General features: G+C 50.1%; 1 protein-coding gene across 4 annotated transcripts; it reads left to right on the forward strand.

Moving 5' to 3' along the window:
- Positions 1 to 1,168: 1,168 nt before the first annotated feature.
- Positions 1,169 to 16,649, forward strand: Mst1r (macrophage stimulating 1 receptor). Of its 4 annotated transcripts, XM_058574877.1 has the most exons (21): positions 1,472 to 1,669; positions 1,809 to 3,109; positions 6,682 to 6,870; positions 6,950 to 7,078; positions 7,244 to 7,414; positions 7,928 to 8,088; positions 8,450 to 8,615; positions 8,724 to 8,860; positions 9,438 to 9,599; positions 9,695 to 9,788; positions 9,950 to 10,159; positions 10,247 to 10,393; positions 10,473 to 10,638; positions 10,805 to 10,906; positions 10,983 to 11,189; positions 11,518 to 11,598; positions 11,728 to 11,909; positions 12,004 to 12,113; positions 12,374 to 12,539; positions 12,953 to 13,089; positions 16,073 to 16,649. In XM_058574877.1, the coding sequence occupies exons 2-21, from the start codon at positions 1,874 to 1,876 to the stop codon at positions 16,326 to 16,328; spliced, it is 4,209 nt and encodes a 1,402-aa protein (XP_058430860.1). In that variant the 5' UTR covers positions 1,472 to 1,669; positions 1,809 to 1,873; the 3' UTR covers positions 16,329 to 16,649. The 4 variants fall into 4 exon arrangements, 3 of the variants coding, with proteins under 3 accessions (XP_058430860.1, XP_046287775.1, XP_046287776.1); XM_046431819.2 differs by having other exon boundaries at positions 1,472 to 3,109; XM_046431820.2 differs by having other exon boundaries at positions 1,472 to 3,109; positions 11,031 to 11,189.
- Positions 16,650 to 23,883: the final 7,234 nt, after the last annotated feature.

Below are 23,883 nucleotides of genomic sequence, written 5' to 3' on the forward strand. Positions count from 1 at the left end.
TCATTTTTACCCCCTAAAAACCTGTGGGCAGATGATTTAGGAGGGCTTGTGAAGTCTTCTCCCAATCGGTAGAAATCTCTCCCAACATCTGGAGATGGGATGGACTTCAGGTGGAGAGTATTTCGTTTCAGTTCTGTCCTGTGTTGACCATGGAATGCTGGAAGGGTGATTTTCACTGGGTGTTTATTCATTTCCGGGCCAATTTTGATCAGGAAGGGAGTGCCTTTTATGTTGCCTTGGGCATGGTATCTTCTATGCACTGGGTGTGACTGCTCTATGTTCCGTTTCCTCTCTCAGTCACCAGCTGCTCAAGAAGATCCAGCATGGAAGGAGGGGAAATCCTGCCCAGGAAATGGAGAAAGCAAGGAATACTCAAGAGTAAACTGTGCTGGAATGTGTGTAGCACAGTGTGTGGGATCCAGGAGAGGGACCTGGGTCTTGATGGCTCCTTGGGGGAGGTGTTATCTCAGCTTTTAGAGGAGAACAAAAAAAGGGTGCTCCTGAAAAGAGGAATAGCATTGCAAAGGTCAGGTTAGGAAAGAGGTACAGGCAGTGAGGTATGCACTGGGTAGGGAGTGGAGGAGGTAGAGCTCTCCAGTCCAGGCTAAATTCTTTGGCTCCTTCCTTCCCCAGCCTCCTTACCCACTCCAGTACTGAGAACCACTGATAATATCCCAGAAACACTCTGTGACAGTGATGTTAGGCCTCGACCCATTCCCTCTAGGGTCCAGGCCTATTGGGCTGAAGGGGCTATCTGGTTATAGATCCCCACCTCCAATGTTGAGGGAGGCAACTAGCCAAAAGACAGTGCTGAGGTCCAGATGAAGGAGATGGCAAAGCAGAACTAGGATCTACCCACCAATTTACAGACTGGATAGAGAACTCTAGCTAACCATCTAACCAGGACTTTATTCTTATCTCAGAGACTAAAAGGCTTACAGAGCAGATTAGAGAAGCCCTGGGAACCAAAGCCCTTCCTCCCCCCCATATCATGGGGCATTAGAGCAGAACCTTTGGGGGGAGTCTTTCCAGAGGTCAGTTTTATGGTTTGTACCCCCTACGGCTTCCACATACTGAGGCTGCAGTGGAGGGACCAGAGGTAGGGTTAAACCTTCACATAGTCTCCTCTGACTCTTGTCCAGAGAATGAGTCTCATATCTTAATTCATATGGCCCTGGGTGATCAGGGCACAACCTACTTTCCTCTGACAAGGCTCAGGGCAGGCAACTAAAAAGATTGTCCCTGCCCTTGAAGTGAGGCACTCCACAAGATCCCTGTCTCTTCCCCACACGGTAGGTCCCCCAGATGGGCTATGGGAACCAGTGTCTGAGGGTGTTGCTGTAACATAGCTCCACCAGAACAAAAGAACCAGGTTATCCTATCCCCTTTTTACTTAGACATGGTCGGTTGTTGGAGGGATGGAATGGAATGGCTCAGGCCTGCTCTTTTCTCTTCAGGCCACTCCACGCACACCCACCCACAGGCCCCTGAGAAATAGACACACAAGAGAAAGTGTAGGGCCCAGCGTTGAGAAGAGTCAGATGGGCGGAGAGCCTGGCCTTCAACAAGGCTCCGCCCGTAGCCCCGCCTACAGCCCAGCCACACCCGTTCTGCGCCCTCGGTCGACTTTGCTCCCCGCGGTAATTCCAAGCCACAGACCCCGCGGCAGGTGAGACGGCTGTTCCTTTCTTTGCCGTGTGTACACTGGCATCAGGTGCTCCGAGTGGAAGGGGTTGGGCTTCACAGAAACCCAGGGTGGAGGTTGGCCGTCCAAGAGCTTTCTGACCGTTCCTCAACGCTGATCTCAGCTCAGACCTCTGCTCCCAGCCAAGGCCTGAAACCAGGTATCCCCAAGGGGCTCCAGCTCGCCTCGATGGAGCTTCCTCAGCTACGGCCACTGTTCTCCCTGCTGCTGCTGCTATTGCTGCTGACTGCAGTGTCGATGTCCTACAGGGACTGGCAGTGCCCTCGCACACCCTACGCTGCTTCCCGAGACTTTGATGTGAAGTATGTAGTGCCCAGCTTCTTTGCCGGCAGCCAGGTACAGGCCTTGGCGACCTATGAGGGCGGCGGGGATGGGAGTGCGGTGTTTGTGGCCACACGCAATCACCTGCATGTGCTTGGGCCTAACCTGCAGTCTATTGAGAGTCTGGCCACCGGCCCTACCGGGGATCCTGGCTGTCAGACATGTGCGGCCTGTGGCCCCGGCCCCCATGGTCCACCAGATGACACAGACACACTGGTGCTGGTACTGGAGCCGGTGTTGCCGGCACTGGTCAGCTGTGGCTCAAGCCTGCAGGGCCGCTGCTTTCTGCATGAGCTGGAGATCAGCGGGACAACCCTGCACCTGGCGGCGCCTATCTGCCTTTTCTCAGCCCATCACAACCGGCCTGAGGATTGTCCAGACTGTGTGGCCAGCCCACTGGGCACCCGTGTGACAGTGGTTGAGCAGGGCCAGGCCTCCTACTTCTATGTGGCATCCTCACTGGATGCAAAGGTGGCTACCAGCTTTAGCCCTGGCTCAGTGTCCATCCGGCGCCTCAAGGCAGATGCCTCAGGATTCGAACCAGGCTTTTCCTCATTGTCAGTACTGCCAAAGTATTTGGACTCCTACCATATAGAATATGTTCATAGCTTCCATGCAGGAGCCTTTGTTTACCTGCTGACTGTTCAGCCTTCCAGTGTGATAGACTCTCCTGGTGCCCTGCAAACCCGCCTGGCACGGCTCAATGCCTTGGAGGCAGATTTGAGTGACTACCGAGAACTGGTCCTTGACTGTCATTTTGCACCTAAACGCCGGCGCCGTGGAGTCCCAGACGGGGAGCAGTCCTACCCGATTCTTCAGGCAGCCCACTCTGCTTCGGTGGGCACCCATCTCGCTGCTGAGCTGAGTATCACCGAGGGCAATGAAGTGCTATTTGGGGTCTTCACCACTGGCAGGAATGGCAGTCCTGGCATGGGTCCCAACTCTGTTGTCTGTGCCTTTCCCATCAACCTGCTGGACACCCTAATTGATGAGGGTGTGGAACACTGTTGTGAGTCCCCAGTTCATTTTGGCCTCCCACGGGGCCTTGACTTCTTCCAGTCGCCCAGTTTTTGCCCTAACCCGGTAAGCAGAAAGAAGGGGACTTTACCTGTGAACAGTCTGTTGGTGGCTGAACACAGGCTGCTCCCTTCCATCACTGAGAGGACCTGGGAGGGGGAGAGTAGGCAGAGAGAAGCATTCTCTTCTACCCAGTTCATGCAGGCTTGGGGTGGTGTGAAAAATCAGCCAAACAAACGCTCCCCTGGAGGCTCATCTTCCAACTATGCTGGATTTCTTTTTTGGGGGTGGTGGTGGTACTGAAGATTGAACTCAGGGGCACTCAACCACTGAGCCACATCCCCAGCCCTATTTTGTATTTTATTTAAAGACAAGGTCTCACTGAGTTGCTTGGCACGTCTCTTTTACTGAGGCTGGCTTTGAACTTGAAATCCTCCTGCCTCAGCCTTCCAAGCTGCTGGGATTACAGGCCTGCGCCACTGTACCCAGCCTATGCTAGCTTCTGATACGTCCTCATTTTGTGTTTTCACCATCTCAGCCATCATGGCTTCTGTTTTTTTTTTTTTTTTTTTAGGTAGTTTCTTTGGTTATATGAGAATGGGGTTGTATAATTGTCTCTCTGCCAGCACTGTTCCCAAATTCTGGGTAAAATGATGAACATCCCCCCCAATCTGCCCAATCTGCCTCAGACACACACAGAGAAAAGTTTGCATAAAGGCACAAATTCTCATACAGGCAGATGCTTACAGATTTTCACAGACTCGGGTTGCTTACCAAACACAGTTTTACTTTCCTTATGGGAGCACTTGTTTTGCTCTACTTTCCTAAGGGCGTGGGACAAGAGTTTCTAAAGAACCCCTGACCCCACCATGTTCAGGAAACCTCCTAGGCTTTGGAAGTCAGGGGGTTTGTTGGGGAACCTGTATGGCCTGTGTTTCATTAACCCATTCTCTGTAGGGTGATTAGAGGAGGACCCTGGACACAGTGAGAAGGCAACTTTGCTCTATAAGGTTCTGGGAGCCTCAAACCAATATTGTGCAATCAACTATAAACATCTGGGGATGAGTAAAGGCCTAGGAGGGGCTTGGAATTGTTTAACCCCATATTTCCTGCTACCATAACTGCCCCAGACAGGAGGTTTCACATCCCATGCTGAAATGGGGGATCCTTCCAACAGACCTTACCCAGGTTCTGTCCAGCCACAGAGTCAGGGAGTGAGAACAAAAAAAAAAACAAGACAATCCTTAAAATGCTACTTCGAGTAGCTCAGTGATGAAGTACTTGCCTAGCATGCATGAGGCCCTGGGTTCAATCTCTAGAGCCACCCCCCTAGATTGGGAGTCCCCTGAAAAAAAAAAAAACCCGAGAACAAAACCAAAACTAACTCATTGAAGCCACTGAAATAGCCCTACCCAGCTGGGCAAAGTGGCCCACACCTGAAATTCCAGCAGCTTGGGAAGCTGAGGCAGGAGGATCACAGATTCAAAGCCAGCTTCAGCAACTTAGTGAGAACCTATTTCAAAATTAAAAATAAATAAATAAAAAGGATCAGGTGTGGTGGCACACACCTATTATCCCAGAGGCTCAGGAGGCTGAAGCAAGGAGGATTGTGAGTTCAAAGCCAGCCTCAGCAATTTGGTGATGCCCCAAGCAATTCAGCAAGATCCTGTCTCTAAATAAAATATTTAAAAGGGCTTTGGATGTGGCTCAGTGGTTAAGCACCTCTGGGCTCAATCTTTGGTATTAAAAATAAAAATAAACAATTAAATAGATAGAAAGGGCTGGGGATGTGGCTCAGTGCTTAAGCACCCTGGGATCCCAGTACGGAAGGAAGGAAGGAAGGAAGGAAGGAAGGAAGGAAGGAAGGAAGGAAGGAAGGAAGGAAGGAAGGGGCAAGCCCATATGGGTTGGATGGAACATTGAATGAGTGGTCTTCCACCAAGCAGCTGCTCTGAATCTCTGGTCATCCTGGGCCCCTGGCCCTGTTGTGACACTTTCAATTGACTGCCTTTCCAGCTCCTATTAATGTCCTGAAAGAGAGAGAACTTTAATCCAGTGTGAGGAGAGGAAATCGTTAGTCTCTCTCCCTCAGCTGAGTACATCTGGATGGAGAGTCCCTATGGGTGATACTTCTTGTCTGGGCTGGAAAGCCCTGCCTGGCCCCATCTTCTTTCTTCCGGGAAGTGAAAACCTCTCCCCAATGTAGCTAGGGTCAGTGGGTTAGAATATACCCAGCATCTAGTAACTAGGCAGTGCCAGGCACTAGTAGGACTAATATTGGGCCCTACCCACAGACTTCCCAGGCTCCCAGGAGGTGTGTAGCCAGTATTTGTTCAATGATACTAGGCTTGCAGCCTCTGGGGCAGGACCCAGTTTGTACCTCAGGGCTTGTGCCTACCCTCCATGGTTTTAGGTAGAGTGTGGGTTCTCCATGGGGGACTGGACACTTAGGGCAAGTGTTTTCAGGAGCTGGGGGCCCCTAGTCAAGCCTATGACCCAAAGGTAAGTTCTTGGATCTACAGACAAGTAAACAGGGGTGTGGCCCTGGCTGAGCTGAGGCTTCTTTTCAACTCCAGAGCCCCACCTGTCTCTGAGTCATTCTGTAAACACCTGGCAGGCTTCTGGCTAGGGCCAGGCCCCTTTCCTTCTCAAGGAAAGACAAAGTCTCAGTCCCTACATACACAGGCTACAGACTAGGGTATATGGGCTTTCTAGGCCCAGTTCTGCACCTACTCTTATTCCCAGGACTCTTGTTTAACAGTGAGGTATCAGAAAGGTGGTCTGATGGAGACTTCCAAGGCTTCTGCTTTAAAGAGTGTCCTCAGGGCTGGCCAGGGAGAATCATAAGCACCTGGGGCTAGCCACTGGGCTTTGCCTATACCTCAAACCCAGCCCCAATACTTCCTACTTTCCCAGAAGCTTTCATGGTCCTGCCCTGGAAAATGCAGCCTTCAAATCACCTTCTTGCTAAGAGCATGAGAGAGGTTAATGTCTCCCAGCTTCTGGGGCCTAGCTTGGCACCCAAGCCACAGGGCCTTGGTTTATTCCCTCTGTACAGAGGAAGTGAGAGGTACAGGAGGACCTTTAGAGTCTCCAGGAGAAGGACCATATTACCAACCTTGTGCTGGCTAATTAACCTCAGAGTTCAAAACCCCTCATGTGAGTGGAGAAACTTAAGCTCAGACAGGGTTTCCTGAAGTGCACTTGCAGAGGCACAGCAGAGACAGCAGGGGGTGGAGAGAACTCTGGGTAAGAGCACAGGCTTCCACCATGGTTCCTCTCCTGTGGTGTTTTGAAGCCTTGGACAAGTGGCCAACCCTCTGTGAGTTTGATTCTATTTTACAGGTGATTGTGAGGATGTAGTGGGATTGATTCTCTAAGACTCAATAAGTGCCAGAATGGACATGACAAAGTCGGGGAGAGCTGTCCTTCCTGCCTGGGCTTCCTTCTTTCCCTGCCCTTGCTACCTCCAAGAGCCCTGTGGGGGAAGTAAGGGCAGATAACCGGCAAGCCCAGGGTGTCTCTCATCAGGGAAGGTGAGGGGTGGGAGCTTGGGGCTGCTGTGATCACTGACTGAGGTCCCAAAAGGTCAGTGCACAGGGCTAAATTCTAACTCTCTCTTCCCTGACACTCCTCAGCCTGTCCTGGAAGCTTCTAGCCCCAACATCAGCTGCCACCACTTCCCTCTGCTGGTCAGCCGCAGGTTCCCACGTGTGGATCTATTCAATGGGCTGTTAGGATCAGTGCAGGTCACTGCACTTTATGTGACACGCCTTGACAATGTCACAGTGGCCCACATGGGCACATCTGATGGGCGTATCCTACAGGTAAGTCCCTCACCCCACAACCCCTTGGCCCTTTGTTCCCGTCTCCATGCTTATTTTTCTCACAGTTGACTTGTCCCAGGTGGAGCTAGTCAGATCACTCAACTACTTGCTGTATGTATCCAACTTCTCATTGAGTAACAATGGACAGTCCATCCATCGAGATGTCAAACGCCTTGGAGACCACCTACTTTTTGCCTCTGGGGACCAGGTGAGGTGGGCATGGTCAGAGTCTAGAATCACAGCCTTTCTATTCATTCCCGGGAGGCATTGACATACAGGTCTCACCACCCCAGTCTACAATGGGAATAGGAGGGTCTATGGGGCCCAGTTCCTTTCTCCAGTCATCCCTAAACTGCCTATTTGTCACCTCAAGGTCTTCCAGGTACCTATCCGGGGGCCTGGCTGCCACCATTTCCTCACTTGTAGGCGTTGCCTACAAGCACAGCATTTCATGGGCTGTGGCTGGTGTGGGAACATGTGCGGCAGGCAGAAGGAGTGTCCTGGCTCCTGGCAACAAGATCACTGTCCACCTGTGCTTACCAAGGTACAACATTCCTAAGGATAAGCAGGGCCTGAAGTGGGGTCAGCAAGTTTTGACCATGATCTTGCTCAGGCCCGAAATGTCTGCAGATCTCCAAGGAGGGCATTCTTGGCAAAGGGATGAACATGTAAAGACTTGGTAGGCAAGAAAAATGCTTGAATGAGCTGGGTGCAGTGGCACACATCTATAATCCCAGTGGCTCAGAAGGCTGAGGCGGGAGGATTGTAAATTCAAAGCCAGACTCAGCAACAAAGCACGGCCCTAAGCAATTTAGCGAGATCCTGTCTCAAAATAAAAAGGGTTGAGGGTGTGGTTCAGTGGTTAATCGCTCTGGATTCAATCCCTGATACTGAAGGAAAAAAAAAAAAAACTTTGAATGAGGATTAGCAAGTGACCCAGAATGACTGAAGTATGGGGCAAACAAGGGATATGGCAGGGAACTCTAGCAGAAGAAGATGAGGCTGAGAGAAATCAAACCTGCACAAGAATTCAGTCTCTCTGTTCCTCCCACTTCAGTTTTACCCTGACAGTGGACCCCTAAGGGGCAGCACAAAGCTGACCCTGTGTGGCTCTAACTTCTACCTGCATCCTACTGGTCTTATACCTGAGGGAACACATCAGGTCACTGTGGGCCAAAGTCCCTGCCACCTGCTGCCTAAGGACACCTCAAACCTCAGGTACAAGCCAGCCCTACCTTCTCTATCCCTGATGGGAGCAACAAAGTAACCCTTTTCCTGTGAGACCCTGTCTTTTGCTTATCAGGAACAAGGGGGTATGGGGTAAGCTGCAATGGGTCTGGTTGCTTTGTGTCTAGGGAGAAATCTCTATCCTGTTTTGAACTTGCATGTGCCTACCCATTGATTTAGTCATGGACTAGGCAAAGTTAGTCCCTGCCCCATGCAATCTTACCTGCCCTAGAGAAAGGCATGGGTGGAGAACCACCATCCTCGGGCTCAGAGGAACCCTGTTACTGGTAGTAGGTATACAGGCAGGTCTGTGTGATTCCTGGCTGACCTCAACGGTCCCCTGGCATCCTAGTCCAGTGCCCCGGAAGGACTTTGTAGAGGAACTTGAGTGTGAGCTGGACCCCTTGGGCACACAGGCAGCAGGAACTACCAACATCAGCCTTATCGTGACTAATATGCCACCGGGAAAGCACTTCCGGGTAGAAGGCATCTCCATGCTGGAAGGCTTCTCTTTTGTGGTAAGGACATTTTGCCCTATCTGTGCCTTTGTCCAGTGGGTGGTACCAGAAGGGAAGGGCTTGGAGTGGGAGTCCTGTTCCAGCTAAGCCACCTCTATGCCCACTTAGGAGCCAGTGCTGAAAAGAGTACAACCCCTGTTTGGCCCACGGGCAGGGGGTACCTGTCTCACTCTTGAAGGCCAGGGCCTGTCTGTAGGCACCAGCCGGGCTGTGTTGGTCAATGGAACCCAGTGCCATCTGAAACGGTAAGAGTTATCAGGCAAGGTGATGGGAGGTCACAGGGACTCATCCAGGGGAGCCAGCAGGTGGGGTCCTAAATCTTGTCTGGGTGGAGAGAAGAGAGCTGAGTCACATAGTCAGTTTGGAGGACAGTTTCAGGAATAAGGATTTGCTGCCCCCTCCATCCCAGAGGCAAAAGAGCCTATCATGGGGATTAGGGATGTAGCTCAATTGTAGAACATTTGTTCCTTTGTAGAGGAACTTGAGTGTGAGATGGACCCCTTGGGCACACAGGCATACAGTCCCTGAGTTTGATCCCCAACACTACCAAAGAGAGAGAGAGAGCGAGAGTGAGAAAGCAAGAACACACGCACGCTAATGAGTCTATCAGAGTCTATTAGTTCCGGTTAATAGACTTGTTTCCTCCCTGCCCTTTTGGAAGTCTTATTGGGACCAACTCATCTTCAGACAGATCCATGGAGGGTGTGGGCACGTGGGGGAGACAATCAACAGAAGAACTAGGAGGGATTAGTAGACCCTGAAGTAGGTAAGCCTGTCTGTCATAAGGGGGGTGCCCCTGAGCCCAATCCCTCATTCCTACAGGGTCAGCCAGGGGCAGATTTTATGTGCCACACCCCCTGGGGCTGCCACGGCCAGAGTACCCCTTCGCCTGCAGGTGGGAGGTGCTGAGGTGCCTGGCTCCTGGACCTTCCACTACCAGGAAGACCCCATTGTGCTGAACATCAGCCCTAACTGTGGATACCCGTAAGTGCTACTTCTTTACTCAAATTGGCCTCTGAGGAATGAGGGAGCCAGGTTTGGAAAGTACCCCAAACTCACCATCCTGCTGTCTTTCACAGAGGCTCCCATGTCACTATCCATGGCCAGTATCTGACTTCAGCATGGTACTTAGTGCTATCATTCCATGATGGGCAAGGGACAGTGGAGAACAGGGTGAGTGTCTGCTAGACAGGAAGGAGAAAGGCTGAAATCAATCCCCTGAGCTCCAGTCCTGTGCCACCAGTAGTTGAAAACTAGCGCTGGGCTGGGCTGACGAGACTGGGGCAGCTATAAGTGGGGCACCTGCCTAATCATCCTCATGTGCATCCCAACAGTGTGAGGGGCAATTTCCAGAGCAGCATCAATGCCGCCTGCCTGAATATGTGGTCCGAGGCCACCAGGGGTGGGTAACAGGAAATCTGAGTGCCTGGGGGGATGGAGCTGCTGGCTTCACACTGCCAGGCTTTCGCTTCCTACCCCCACCCAGTCTACCCAGTGCTGAACTAGCCCCACTGAAGCCTGAAGAGCATACTATTAAGTTTGAGGTAGGTGTGGAGGATGGGGAAGGGATAGTGGGAGATTAGGAGGTGGGGGGCTGGGCCACTGGTTTGTCCTCATGACTGTCTCTGCAGTATATTGGGTTGGGTGCTGTGGCTGACTGCGTGGGTGTGAACGTGACCGTGGGTGGTGAGAGCTGCCAGCATGAGTTCCGGGGAGACGTGGTGGTCTGTCCCCTGCCCACCTACCTACAACTTGGCAAGGATGGAGCCCCACTGCAGGTAGGCAGTTCTGCTGGTCTTCCACAGGAAACATGGGTTGAGTGCCTAAGGCTGGGCCTGAGATATCATCTGCCCCCAGGTTTGCGTGGATGGTGAGTGTCAAATCCTTGGCAGAGTGGTGGAGCCAGGCCCAAAAGGGGTCCCACAGAACACACTCCTTATTGTCTTGCTCGCCTTGCTGTTGCTCATGGCTTCAATGGCCACTGCGCTAGTTTTCAACTACTGGTGGCGGAGGAAACAATTGGGTGAGCTCCCCATTTCAATCCTGACTTAGCCCTTACTCCCAAATAGTGGCATCTCCAAGTCCCCACCTCTGCCTGCCCAGATCTTGGGGGTCTCCCATACTTCCCTGTTGGGGTCAGCTACCAGGAGCTTGGAAAAAGCTGACTACTATAGGTTGTCTTTCCACAGTTCTTTCTCCCAACCTCGATGACCTGGCATCCCTGGACCGGACTAATGGACCCACGCTCCTGCCTATGCTCCACTTAGGCTCTGACTATAGACATGGCCTTGGTGAGATGGAGGAGGAGATAGAAGCTAGGGCCACCCCTTCCCCACAAGCCTATCTCTCATTCCCTTTCCCCCACAGAACTCTCTGCTATTGATAGTCCTGATTCTACCACTCGGGTCCATGCAGAATCCTTTTTGGACAACAGGGATGGGTCCTGTGTCCCGCTGCTGCGGACAGAGTCCATTAAGCTCAGGGACCTGGACTCTGCACTCCTGGCTGAGGTCAAGGATGTACTGATCCCCCATGAGTGTGTAATCACCCACAGTGATCGAGTCATTGGCAAAGGTATGAAAGTCAGGTAGGGCTAGGGCAGAGGAGTCCTGAGATGACATGGGCTCTGCTCTGCTTTCTCACCAACCTGTGTCACCTTGAGTATACCATTTAACTTCTCTGAGCCTCCATTTGCTCATCTGTAAAATGGGGATTAGGAAAAATCTATTTTCAGTGGGTTCTGGAGTGGGCATGGGAGAGCTTCAGGCTCTGCCATCATGTGGCTGCTGCTTATTTTTAATGTCAGATTGGCCTGTTTGTTGTTCTGAGTTCTGGTTGCCAATGAAAGGGTGTGCTGTTAGCTTGGGCACTGGGAACCCTCTCACCGTCACCCTCTCATAAGGCCATTTTGGAGTCGTCTACCATGGAGAGTACACAGATGAGGCTCAGAATCGTATCCACTGTGCCATCAAGTCGCTGAATCGTAAGTGTGGTAAAGGTTGGATGGGCAGGGAGAGGAGCCCCAGAGTAGGAGGGTCTTTCTTCCTGCTGTGTTGGCATCTAAGTGATCCCGAGCAGGAGACTACTGGGCCTGACCCAAGCCATTCTACAGGCATCACAGAGGTTCAGGAAGTAGAAGCCTTCTTGCGAGAGGGACTGCTCATGCGCGGCCTGCACCATCCAAATGTTCTGGCTCTCATTGGTATCATGCTGCCACCTGAGGGGCTGCCCCGTGTGCTGTTGCCCTATATGCGCCATGGAGACCTGCTTCAGTTCATCCGGTCACCTCAGCGGGTCAGTGCTCAGCTGCCCTAGGGGGCGGGGCTTTGGGCAGCATCTACAAATGGAACTGTTCTGCTCTTGCTCACCAAATACTCTTTGCCCCCAGAACCCCACTGTGAAGGACCTCATCAGCTTTGGCCTGCAGGTAGCCCGAGGCATGGAGTACCTATCAGAGCAGAAGTTTGTACACAGGGACCTGGCTGCTCGGAACTGCATGTGAGCTGCAGCTGGGGTGAAGCAAAGGGTCAGGGCATGAGAGTGTGCAGCTGCACAAGGCCACCTCAGGGAAGAGGCCACTCCAGGCTTTGCTGTGAAGCCCTGGGCATGTCCTTCCTGGTCTGGACCTTTTTTTTTTTTTTGTCTGCCCAGTGCAGATTTGAACTGGATAGTGGGGCTCTGAAATTCTGTAAGGCCCTGGAACAGATGGATTCAGAGCCTGGTGGGAGTCAGTTCTAAGTGTGATTTCCCCCTCCCAGGCTGGATGAATCATTCACAGTAAAGGTGGCTGACTTTGGTCTGGCCCGTGATGTCCTGGACAAGGAGTACTACAGTGTTCAGCAGCAACGCCATGCTCGCTTACCTGTCAAGTGGATGGCATTGGAAAGCCTTCAGACCTATCGATTTACCACCAAGTCTGATGTGGTGAGGCCTCATGTGCCCTAGGTCCTTGGGGCCTCCATGTCCTGAGCACTTGGGCTTTTCCCATTCGGCTCTACCTGATTCAAGCCTAGGGAATTCCCAGGTTGGGCAACCCTCACAGCTCATTTGTTCACCACTTGGACAGATGTGAGATAGAATCTGACACCCAGCAGGGCAAGAAGAGGCTGTAAATTCATTGGCTTTGACAATTCAGAGCTTGCCCAGCTCCAACTCTAGGAAGTCTGAGGTGGTGGGAGACGGAAGGGGACACACCTTTTGTGGTTTTGAGGAATAAGCTCCAAGTAGAGGGTGGGTCCTATATTTCTAGCTGAAGGATTCTGGGAGGTAGAGGAGGGAACCCACCTGCCTCCATTTTGGGATGAGAGTTGAGTGTCCTCTCCTCTTCCCTCCCACAGTGGTCATTTGGTGTGCTGTTGTGGGAACTGCTGACACGGGGTGCCCCACCATACCCCCACATTGACCCTTTTGACCTCATTCATTTCCTGGCCCAGGGTCGGCGTCTGCCCCAGCCTGAGTATTGTCCCAATTCTCTGTGAGTATGTGGAACTGGCAATGAGGTGGGAGCTATGCTCCAGAGATGGGGGTGGAGGGGAGGAGACAGTTTCTACTTGGCTTTCTGACTGACCTTCTGGAAAGGGATCCTCTCTGGGCCTCAGTTTCCTTATCTATGGACTGGTCCCACCCCCATGCAGAGCAGAATGCTGAAAGGACCTCACAGTTGCCATGGTAACAGCATTCCAATTCAGTCTGGGTTGAGGCCAGTGGTTTGGTTTCCCTGCTCTTCTCCCCACTTTCCTGCCAAGGGGGCTTGTTTTCCATCTTTTCCACTCACTTAACCTTCAGGCTCCTACACTGGCCCCTCTGCATCTCCAGATTAGGGTTTTTTGTTTTTTTTTTCACTCAATCTAGTTTCAGATTCCTCATTCCCAGAGGGATGGCAGCAGCTGTGTTGTCATCAGTGCCTACAGGGTAGGTTTGGCTCCCTAAGCAACAGGCATGTCTCAGCTATGTTCAGGTCTATGTGGTTAGAACAGGAAGAACCAGACCCCAGGTGAAAGGCATTGACGAATCCTGTTCCAGGCTCCAGAAAGGGTGTGAGTAGCCATTCCTCACAGTTCTTGAGCTTGACTTTTTTTTTTTTTTTTTTAATGCTAGGGGCTGGGAGGTTGAACCCAGGGGTGCTTAACCACTGGGCCACATCCCCAGCACTTTTTATTCTTTATTTTAAGCTAGCTGAGTTGCTTAGGGCCTCACTAAGTTATTGAGGCTGGCTTTGGATTTGTGATCTTCCTGTCTCAGCCTCCTGAGTTGCTGGGATTACAGGCAGGTGTCACCATGCCTCACTGGGCTTGATCTTTATTATCCAATGCACTAAGGCATTTGGTTTGAAGTAAGGGAAATTATCTCACTAGTGCCTACTTGCATCTGGGGTGGCTTGCCTGAACACACTCAGGTAGAAATTTCTCTACAAGTTTTCTTTCTTGATAGGTTGCAGTGAGGGAAGCAGAACTGGACAGACACAGGAGAGATTGCATGCAACCCATCCATGGGACTGCTTGAGCTGGAATGGCCCTTCAGAATTTTCCGAAATTGAAACCAAGGGGCCAGATCTTTGTACAAGGCATTAATTAGTACTGGTCACAGGTTGCCTGATGAGGGGGTGTGAGCTTGGGAGAGGCATTTCTTTTCTGTTTAGATCAGTTCCTAGGGAGGGCGTAAGCCAAGAGTCATCTTCAGATAGCACTTCCAGCCTCTGGAAGAATGAAGGGGAGCTGGGTGGCACACCACAGTGTCTTCTACACTAAGGCAAGCCCTTTTTCCTCACTGGGCCTCAATTTACTCATCTGTGACGTGGGGATGATGACAGTACCATTCTTAAAGGTGTATATATATACCTTTAAGAATATATATATATATATATATATATATATATATATATATATATGTATATATGTGTATATATATGTATATATATATATTTGTGTATATATATATATATTTGTGTGTATATATATATATATATATATATTTGTATATGGTGCTGAGAATTGAACCCAGTGCCTCACTCATGCTAGGCAAGTTCTCTACCACTGAGCCACAACCCCAGTCCCAACAGTACCACTCTTATAAAGAATCTGAGACATACATGAGATGCTACGTGTAGGGCACTTAGACTACCATTTAAGGCAAGGATAACATCCCCCAAATGATGAGGCATGCTCTGAGACTGACCCATCAGGTAAACCCTTACTGCAGAACAATGGTGCCCAAATACTATTGCTGTCCCAAATACTCCTCTTTCAGAACTTTTTTTTTTTTTTTCCTGCAGTGCTTGGGGGATTGAACCCAGGGCCTTGTGCATGCAAGGCAAGCACTCTACCAACTGAGCTATATCCCCAGCCCTCTTTCAGGACTTTTAATCCCCATTTTACTTCCTTCCTAGAAGATTTGTGAAAGCCAGTCACAATGGCACATGCCTGTAATTGCAGCTATTCAACAGGCTGAGACCAGAGGATGACAAATTTGAGGCCAATCTGGTCAAATTAGCAAGACTGTTTCTCAGAAATGATCTGGGGAGCCAGGCACTATGGCTCATACCGTAACCCCAGCAATTTGGCAGGCTGAGGCAAGAGGATTGCAAGTTCAAGGCCAATCTAGGCAATTTAGCAAGAACCTGTCTCAAAAACTACAAAAAGGCTGGGGCCAGGCACAGTGGCACATGTCTGTAATCCCAGTGACTTGGGAGGCTGAGGAATGAGGATTGCAAGTTTGAGGCCAGCCTCTACAATTTAGTGAGAGCCTGTCTCAAAAATAAAAAGGGCTGGCCAAGTATGGTGGTCTATGCTTGTAATCACAGCAGTTCAGGAGGCTGAGGCAGGAGGATCTTGAGTTCAAAGCCAGCCTCAGCAAAAGCAAGGCATTAAGCAACTCAGTGAGATCCTGTCTCTAAATAAAATAGAAAATAGGGATGGGGATATGGCTCAGTTGTCAAATGCCCCTGGGTTCAATCCCTGGTACCCCCCAAAATAAAAAGTAAAATAAATAGGGCTCATGGTGTTGCTTAGTGGTAGAGCACTCTGGGTTCAATCCTCAATCCTCATTACTTGCAATCAGATAGTCAGTCAATCAATGCATCTGAAGATAATCATGAGAATTTGTGAGGTGGCCCTAGCTAAGCATTTCACAGGCACTCTTGCCCTGTGCCCCTACTTCTCTGTGAACAGAGGAGAACTCAGAGTTATAGAAAGGCCTTGCTAAATTGCCTAAGATCATATATCCTGGTCTATAGGCACCAAAGCTCTTAACCTCTGAAACAGGGTGGCCCTTTGCCAGGATGGGAAGGCAGGACTGCAGCAGTAATCATAGTGATGAAAAGAACTGCCCCTGACTGGGCAAGGACAGTAGGCCCTGTCACATGTCCTTTTCTCTGGCCTGACAGGGTTTAACTGCAGGTGGGCTGTGCATTTTCCCTGGGTAGGGGTGACCCTGCCTTTGACATTACCCTTCTCTTACAGGTATCAAGTAATGCAACAATGCTGGGAGGTGGACCCGGCAGCACGACCTACCTTTGGAGCACTAGTGGTGGAAGTAGAACAGGTAGTGGCCTCACTGCTTGGGGACCACTATGTGCAGCTGTCTGCAGCCTATGTGAATCTGGGTCCCTGTGCATTGGATGAGGTGAATGTGCTTCCAGAACAGCTACAATCCCCACCTGTGCACAGGAGCATGTTGAGGCCCCGGCCCCTCTCAGAGCCACCTTTGCCCACTTGATCTAATCCCTGAGAAGTTCCACAGGGACTGGACCTGCTTAGCAGCTTTGAGCCTAATCCCAAGCTGCCTCTGGGCCATTCCAGGCCAGAGAGCATTGAACCTCCACCTTGTCTCTACCCTTTAACCTTCTAAGGCCATGGGAGGGGAATAATACACATTAGGTCCCTCCCTCAACAGAGTGAGCCAGTGAGGAAGATCCTTCTATAGCATGTATTTATGGAGTGCCTGTTGTATATCCTGACTGCTGGCACATAGACTCAGCAGTGTCCACAGAGACACTAGTCCTTGAAGTAAAAAAATAAATGCATATTCAAATACAAATTATGGTAAATGCTGTGAATGAAAAATAGGAAACTGATATGAGGGAGAAGAGGACTGCTTTAGATAGAAGTGAGAGAAGTCTCCTAGGAGGTGATATTTTTGCTGAGGCCTTATCAAGTGGGGAATATCAGCCAGAAGCAGAGTTGGGGGGAAAGAATTTTGGGTAACGTGAGTAGTATACACAAAGACCCTTCAACTTGAAAGGGGCTGGTCAGCCAGAAGGCTCTAGAAGCAATGGAGGTTAAGCAAGCACTGGGGGCTAAAAGCAAGGCACAGATCAGATTACTAGAGACTACTAAATGGACTAAGGAGGTGAGTTGATTACACAAGCATGCAGCAGCTAGTATGGTTTCTTCCATGGCTCAGGTTGCCTGCACCCCACCCCACCCCAGCACTTCTTCAGGGTCCCATTCTACATCTGCAGTTCAACCCACCATATACATACACACAGTCAGGACATGGAGACTTGCCCACTTCCCAAACCTGCCAGCATTGTGCTTGCAACCTTGAGAAAGAAGAACCAGCAGAGAGGCCTGGGCTCCACACTATCAAGGAGCCAACTCTGAAGCACAAACTGCCCAAGCTATTTATACTCCTCAAGGCCACTACACAATAGCCACTAGAGAGGCATGTTCCTCTAGAAGTTGTTCCTCCTCCTCCTGCTCCTCCCCCATGCTCTGACTGCTGAAAAGACAGCTGGGCCCAGTTTCAGGGAGCTAGAGTACCAGGGTGTCTGGTCTCAGGTTATAGATCACGTTACTTAGGACCCTAGATCACCCTAAGGGCTGGGGCAGCTCCCCTCTTTGTACCCCCAGCTCTGTCCCCTGTCACACATGGAACCCTGGTTTGGGTCAGGAGCTCCCTGCTAAGTTCTGGTCCTTGGGATAAGAACCTCAGGCCAGAGACTCAGACCTAGGGACCTGAAGGACCCTGAGGATAGGTTGGTAAGTTGTAAAATGAGACTCTTCTGCTAGAATGCAGGGGCCCCAAAATGAGGGGCCTCTTGAGCTAATGGTGGGTGGGAACAGTCTGCCTATTTATAGGCTATACCTTTGATGCCTCTCAGCACAGGTATAAAGGAGGTTGTGGCCTTGCATGCTTGGTCACTGTGTGTGTGATAGTTGTCTTAATCAAGGCTAGGAGAGAAGTAAGTGGCGTATCCTGGAGCAACCCCACAGTAGTGTCCCTGTACCAGTTGGAAAGGACTGTCTCCATCCCTCCAGCTTGCAATCCTTACTTCTTTCTCTCTCTCTCTCTCTCTCTCTCTCTCTCTCTCTCTCTCTCTCTATATATATATATATATATATATATATATATATATATATATATATAATTTTTTTTAGTTGAAGTTGGACACAATACCTTTATTTTATTTATTTATTTATTGTTATGGGGTGCTGAGGATCAAACCCAGCACCTCGCATGTGCTGGGCGAGCACTCTACCACTGAGCTCAGTGGTACACTAGCTGCTGCATGCTTGTGTACTCAACTCACCCCCTTAGTCCATTTAGTAGTCTCTTAGGATTCTTTGTCCTTGGCTATCATCCTCTGGGTCAGGCAGAGAGGCATGGGAGCAAGAGGAGCCACCTCCTTTACAAAATAGTTTTACCTCCATGGAATGGGTATATCAGCCCCCAGTCCTTACTTCTTAATCCATCCTGAGGATCTAAGAGTCACTCAAAACTCTAAGCCCTCAGTTGTGAGGCAGGGAGGCAGTGAGGAGAAGGCCCAGGGGCTCTTTCCCCACTACTCAGAAGACAGGGACTCAGAGAAGAAGGGGTCTCTGGCCAGGAGGGGAGCTTCGCATGGAAAGGGGACCTAGACAAGAAAGGAGAAAGAGAGCTTAAGGGGTGTGATATTTTTTACACAGCCTTAATGTGGGGATTTAGGTCTGTTTCTGGGTCTAATTTTGACTCCAGGGAAGGGCTCCAGTTAAATAGGTACTTATGGTACAAGATTATAATTTTTTTATTTTTTAAAAATTTTTTGGTGCTGGGGATTGAACCCAGGGCCTTGTGCATGCAAAGCAAGCACTCTACAAACTGAGCTATATCCCCAGCCCCGCTTATGGTACAAAATTATAGCACAGCTGCCCCACTCCAAACTTCTGCAGCCCCTAAGCTCAGAACTCCATTTTTAGGGTCACCTGATAGTTGCAAGTGCATCCAGATTGTTGTGAGCTAAGAACTATTTTAGGGTTTCAAATTGATGACTTGGCTATTGGTGACAGGGAGGACAGGTAGAGAGGGTCAACTCTAGGCCCTCAGATGGGCTAGGGGGACCAGGAGGCTTCTGAGTGTCCTCCAAGTCTGGGATAGGTTGGGCTGCCTCTCCCCTGAGGAAGGCTTGAATAGTGGTTCCAGTATAGCAGGTGGCCCTAGGCTTGCTAATAGGTGAGGATTTGGTAAGAAGTTGTTTTTCCCAAGGCTCTAGAATCCAGACTTTCCACCAAGAGCTAGTACTGGCCCTCTGCCTCATCTCCCTCCTTAGCAGTCTAGTGGGGCTGCGGGACTGAGGAAAAAGCAGTAACATCTGTGTTACTGTCATCTGGCACCTAGAGTTGTATACACAGGATAGACTGACCTGCTTTGGTGGAGAACCATTAGTCTGGCCAGAGATACCCATATGTCTCAGCCCTAGTATGTCAGGGAATTTCCCCAGGGTCCCAAAGGTTCTCTGGGAGTCACAATTGAGGCCAGGTACAGCCCCACTCCAAGCCCATTCTCACCATTGTTCTGTGGACTGGTCCTGTTTTTGTTTTGTTTTGTTTTACTGGGGATTGAACTCAGGGGTACCACTGAGCCACATCCCCAGCCCTATTTTGTATTTTATTTAGAGAAAAGGTCTCACTGAGTTGCTTAATGCCTCACAGTTTCTGAGGCTGGCTTTGAACTTTTGATTCTCCTGTCTCAGCCTCCCAAGCCACTGGGATTACAGGCCTGTGACACCATGCCCAGCACTGGTCCTGTTTTAAACTCAATTGGAAGTAGTTGAAGGAAGCTGATGACTCCTTGGTAGGGCTCAGCATGGGCAGAGGCAGGAGGATCAGTGAGCACCAGAGCTCCCTATGCCAGGGGCACCCTTACCTCTCTTCTCTGCTCCCTTTCAGATTGGTTTAGCCACCTGCACACTCTTGTAGACTGTCGTTGTCTGGGCATTTGAGATCTGAGATGTGTCAGGAAAGGTGGCAGAGGGAATGGGGTCTGAAGCAGCTGGTGGCCAGGATCACAGGATCCTATCAGCTTTGAAGACAGTGCCCCCTCCCTCATGGGTCGCTCCTGGGATGTTGGACATGGAGAATTAGAGGGTCCAAAGAGGTTGATTCCACCCCTGGGCTCCATAGCAGTGAAAGATTCAGCCAAGCGTGTGTCCTGCTGACAAGTACCTCCAAGTCAGGGAGCCTCCTCTTCAAAGGGGAAAACAAATATTTTTGCTCAGCTGTAATCACCTGCCAACATGAACTTGTACCCCGATCTCTCTGACACATTCATCTTTCCTATACTCTCTATCCAGCCTGGGTTCTGTATGGTTCCTGAAGGAGAGTAGTTCCTCTCACATTCCCTCTGCAGATGTTGTTGGAGGTCTCTTCCCAGCAGTCATGAAACAAATGTGTGCTTCTAGCAGTACTTCTTCATCTCCTCTTTGTTGGGGGGCCGCTCCCAAGGGGGTAAGGAACTTACCTAGCCAATCAAGGAGGCTGAGCTGTTGCCCTCCCTCTGGACTGGTGCAGCTGGCCATCTTTCATGCAGAGTTACGTAAGCTTGAGTCAATTGGGGCTCAGAGCGGTTCATTGTAGGCTATTTTTAAGCTGCAACACATCACAGCAGAGGGGTCACTGCACTGACGGCTTGCAAGGAAGGTTGTTTAAACATCTGTTATTTAAATTTGCCTGTGCCTTAGAGCTCAGAAGCTGTATCCTCCTGGCACTAGTAGGTTCTGCCTTCTACATCACAGATTAGGAGTGGATTATTTCCCTTCACCCTGCCATAGGTTCCCCTAGGGATGATGGGATTCTTTGTCCTTGGCTATCATCCTCTGGGTCAGGAAGAGAGGCATGGGAGCAAGAGGAGCCACCTCCTTTATAAAATAGTTTTACCTCCATGGAATGGGTATATCATGACCAGGGGAAACTTCAGGGAAGCAGGAGATCTAGGGCTCCTGGGTAGCTTCTGGGAGGGGGATCAGGAGAGGAAGGCACACAGTGCTGGGCCTCAGTTTCCTGAGTATTGAGAAAGGGTTGGATCTAGGTTGTGCTCTTAACTGGAATGCTTCCCTCCTCAGGAGCAGAAGGGCTGGTGTATAAGCCCTGATGAACCTCTGGAGAAACAGGTCTTATTTTCTGATCCATTATCAACAGGATAACTACACTGGAACCCTTGAAGATTCCTTTTGATCCTAATGTCCAGAGTCTTCTCAGGACACAGAGAATGAAAGGGAGGTGGACAGTAAAAGTGCAGAACAGGAAACTTAATAGAGCTAGCTTCCTCCTGGGAGCCAGAAACAGGTCTATGTTGGTGAAACAAGCCTTGTTGATCCAGTAGGCCATAACTTAGCTACCTGTTAAGTTATCTGGAGGAGGAGGGTCCATGGTAGACACAGCTTGGATGTGGGGCTTGGGGCTGTAGCACCCAAAAGGAAGGCATGTAATCTCCCCTCCAGCAAGACCCATGTCTCTGTGACTTTGGCATGGCACTCAGTCATTGCACCAAAGGTTTCTGTAGTATGGGTCTAGAGCCTCATAGCCTAGCTACAGATTCTGGCTTTACTATAGTAAGAAAGGCCTCTCTCTCCTTTTTGGTCATTGATTTCCTTATCTGTAATAAAGGTACAATAGTGCTGGGCTCATTGAATTACTGCAAGGCTGGGTTACGTGTTCTCTGGTAGAAATAATAATCTGTTCCCAACCCAGATTGAACCCAGGTCCTCACTTGTATGAGGCAAGTATTCTACCACTAAGCTACATCCCTGAGCCTCTTTTTTTGTTTGTTTGTTTGTTTGTTTGATTTTGGAGAATCTTGCTAAGTTGCCCAGTCTGCTCTCCAACTTGCGATCTTCCTTCCTGAGAAGCTGGGATTAGAGGCATGTGCCACTGTGCCTGGCTGTGCTTCGTCCTTGATGCCCTTCCTGCTGCCTCTTCACCATCCCCAAGGCCTTCTAGGTGACAAGATTTCAGCTTGATCTATAGGATAGAATGGTTTTCTATAGGGACTCAACTCTCTCTCTAGGGGTTGGGGCCTTCCCCCAAGCCTGTCAGGAGGGATAGATGAAGTGGAAGGAGGAAGGCAATGCCAGTACTCCCCTCACAGGAGAGACTCCATCCTATCTTCCCCTCAGACTGAGCTCCTTCCAGCTCCTTTTGCTACCCGCTCTTCACCCTACAGCCCTCAGTCTGGGGAATGGGCTCATCCTGGGGGAGGGGTTCTAGGTTGCCATGGCAACACATGGCCCTCATCACTTCCCAGAATCAGAAATAGAATTGGAAGCCCTTCTTCCTGGTGAGAGACTATTTAAAAACAAGTGTGGGGGGAAGGTACAGGGGTACCTTCTCCAGGGTCTGGGAAGAAAGGGCCTAGACTAAGAATCTCTCTACCTGCCTGCTGCTCCTCCCCTCAGCTGGATGAGATGGGAATGGGTTTTTTCCAGCCAAGAATTCTAAGTACAAGGACTCAGCCTGGCCCAAAGGGATGTACACCTGGCCTGTACTCAGTACCACAAGGTTCCTGGGAGGGTGCTGGCTTAGTGGCACCAACAAGGAATATACCCCTTCAACACCTGAGCTACCTGCTAAGTTATCTGGAGGAGAAAGTCCATGGAAGACACGGCTTGGGGCTGTAACACCCAGAAGGAAGGCATGTAAGCAGGACCCATGTCTCTGTGGCTTTGGCATGACACTCAGTCATTGCACCATAGGTTTCTGTAGTATGGGTCTTGAGCCTCATGGCCTAGCTGCAGATTCTGGCTTTACCATAGTAAGAACAGGCCTCTCTCTCCTTTCTGGTCATTGATTTCCTTATCTATAATAAAGGTACAATAGTGCCCGGCTCATTGAATTACTGCAAGGCTGGGTTACGTGTTCTCTGCTTTGCACTGGCACAGAAGGAGGATCTGATCAATCAAACTGCATAAAATTCCATTTTGCTTTTTGTATTGTTTGCTTATTTCTTACATGGGTAAGCAGCTGAATCTGGACAGGCAGGATTGAGGCAGGTTCCCTGTCTCAGCTTCCAGTGACAGTGTCAGTCATTATTATTGTTATAAGCTGTATTTGCTTCCCAGGTAGCATCTTGTCTCTTTTGGCTCCCTCATTTGGGCCTTCCTTTTTGGACCAGAACCTTCAATTGGCTCTGTTCTTTTCCTCCAGAAGACCTCAGGCCATTACTCATAAAGGACTCCAGCCCTGAAAACGAGGGTTATGCCTTACGTTGTAGAGGTAGGAGATGGTAGGGGATGGTTCAGGAATCAGAATGACAGGGGTCTCTTGGGGCATCACTCTGTACTTCCTCAGCCCTCCCAGGCACAGCCCAGCCCTGATGCTGCACAGGCATTCTAGGCAACTACTAGCACCTGTATCACAAAAAGACAACTCTTGCTCTCAGAGATTAATGATGCTATAATATTCTACAAGTATACATGTGCACAAGTGCATGCACACACATGCACAGTTCATAGACCCTTAGGTTTCTGCTACCTTTCTGGACCATAGCATGAAGATAAGCATTTCAGCTCCTCTGTGTCAGAACCATCTGCCTTAACTGAAGTTTTCATCCAGGGAAGGGGAAGGTGGAGGGGACCCAGGGGTCATGAGATGTGGCTGAGTCAGGCTTTGCCCATTGTCAGGTGCAGATGTAGTATTGCGGATGCAGTAGTGCTGGCCTGGATCCCTAGTCACATAGCCTCACACCCCATGGCCAACTGTAAATACTATTTTTAACCTTTGTGAAAACAAACTGTTTCAGAGGATGAACCTACAGCTGCATTCTCCACAAACCTGTTTCTTGGGTGGAAAGACTGAGGCCTAAAGGGACACAGCCCTGGAAAACAGAGAATTCAGGACTGATTGGTGGAGGAAGAAGGGCCTGCCCCTGGCCCAGGTCAGAACTTCCAGACCCAGGCTTATGGAAATTGGTGGCTGGCTCTCTAAACTACAACCCTAGGCTTGTCTCCTGTGGCTGCAGGGCAGCTCTGGGCCTGGGGACCTCATAGATCCCTCTCCCAAGCCACATGTCCCTGAAG

This window comes from Marmota monax, unplaced genomic scaffold, assembly GCF_021218885.2.
Source record: "Marmota monax isolate L192 unplaced genomic scaffold, Marmota_monax_Labrador192_F-V1.1 WCK01_AAM20220418_F8-fsc00022, whole genome shotgun sequence".
In the NCBI taxonomy this organism is placed as follows: Eukaryota; Metazoa; Chordata; class Mammalia; order Rodentia; family Sciuridae; genus Marmota; species Marmota monax.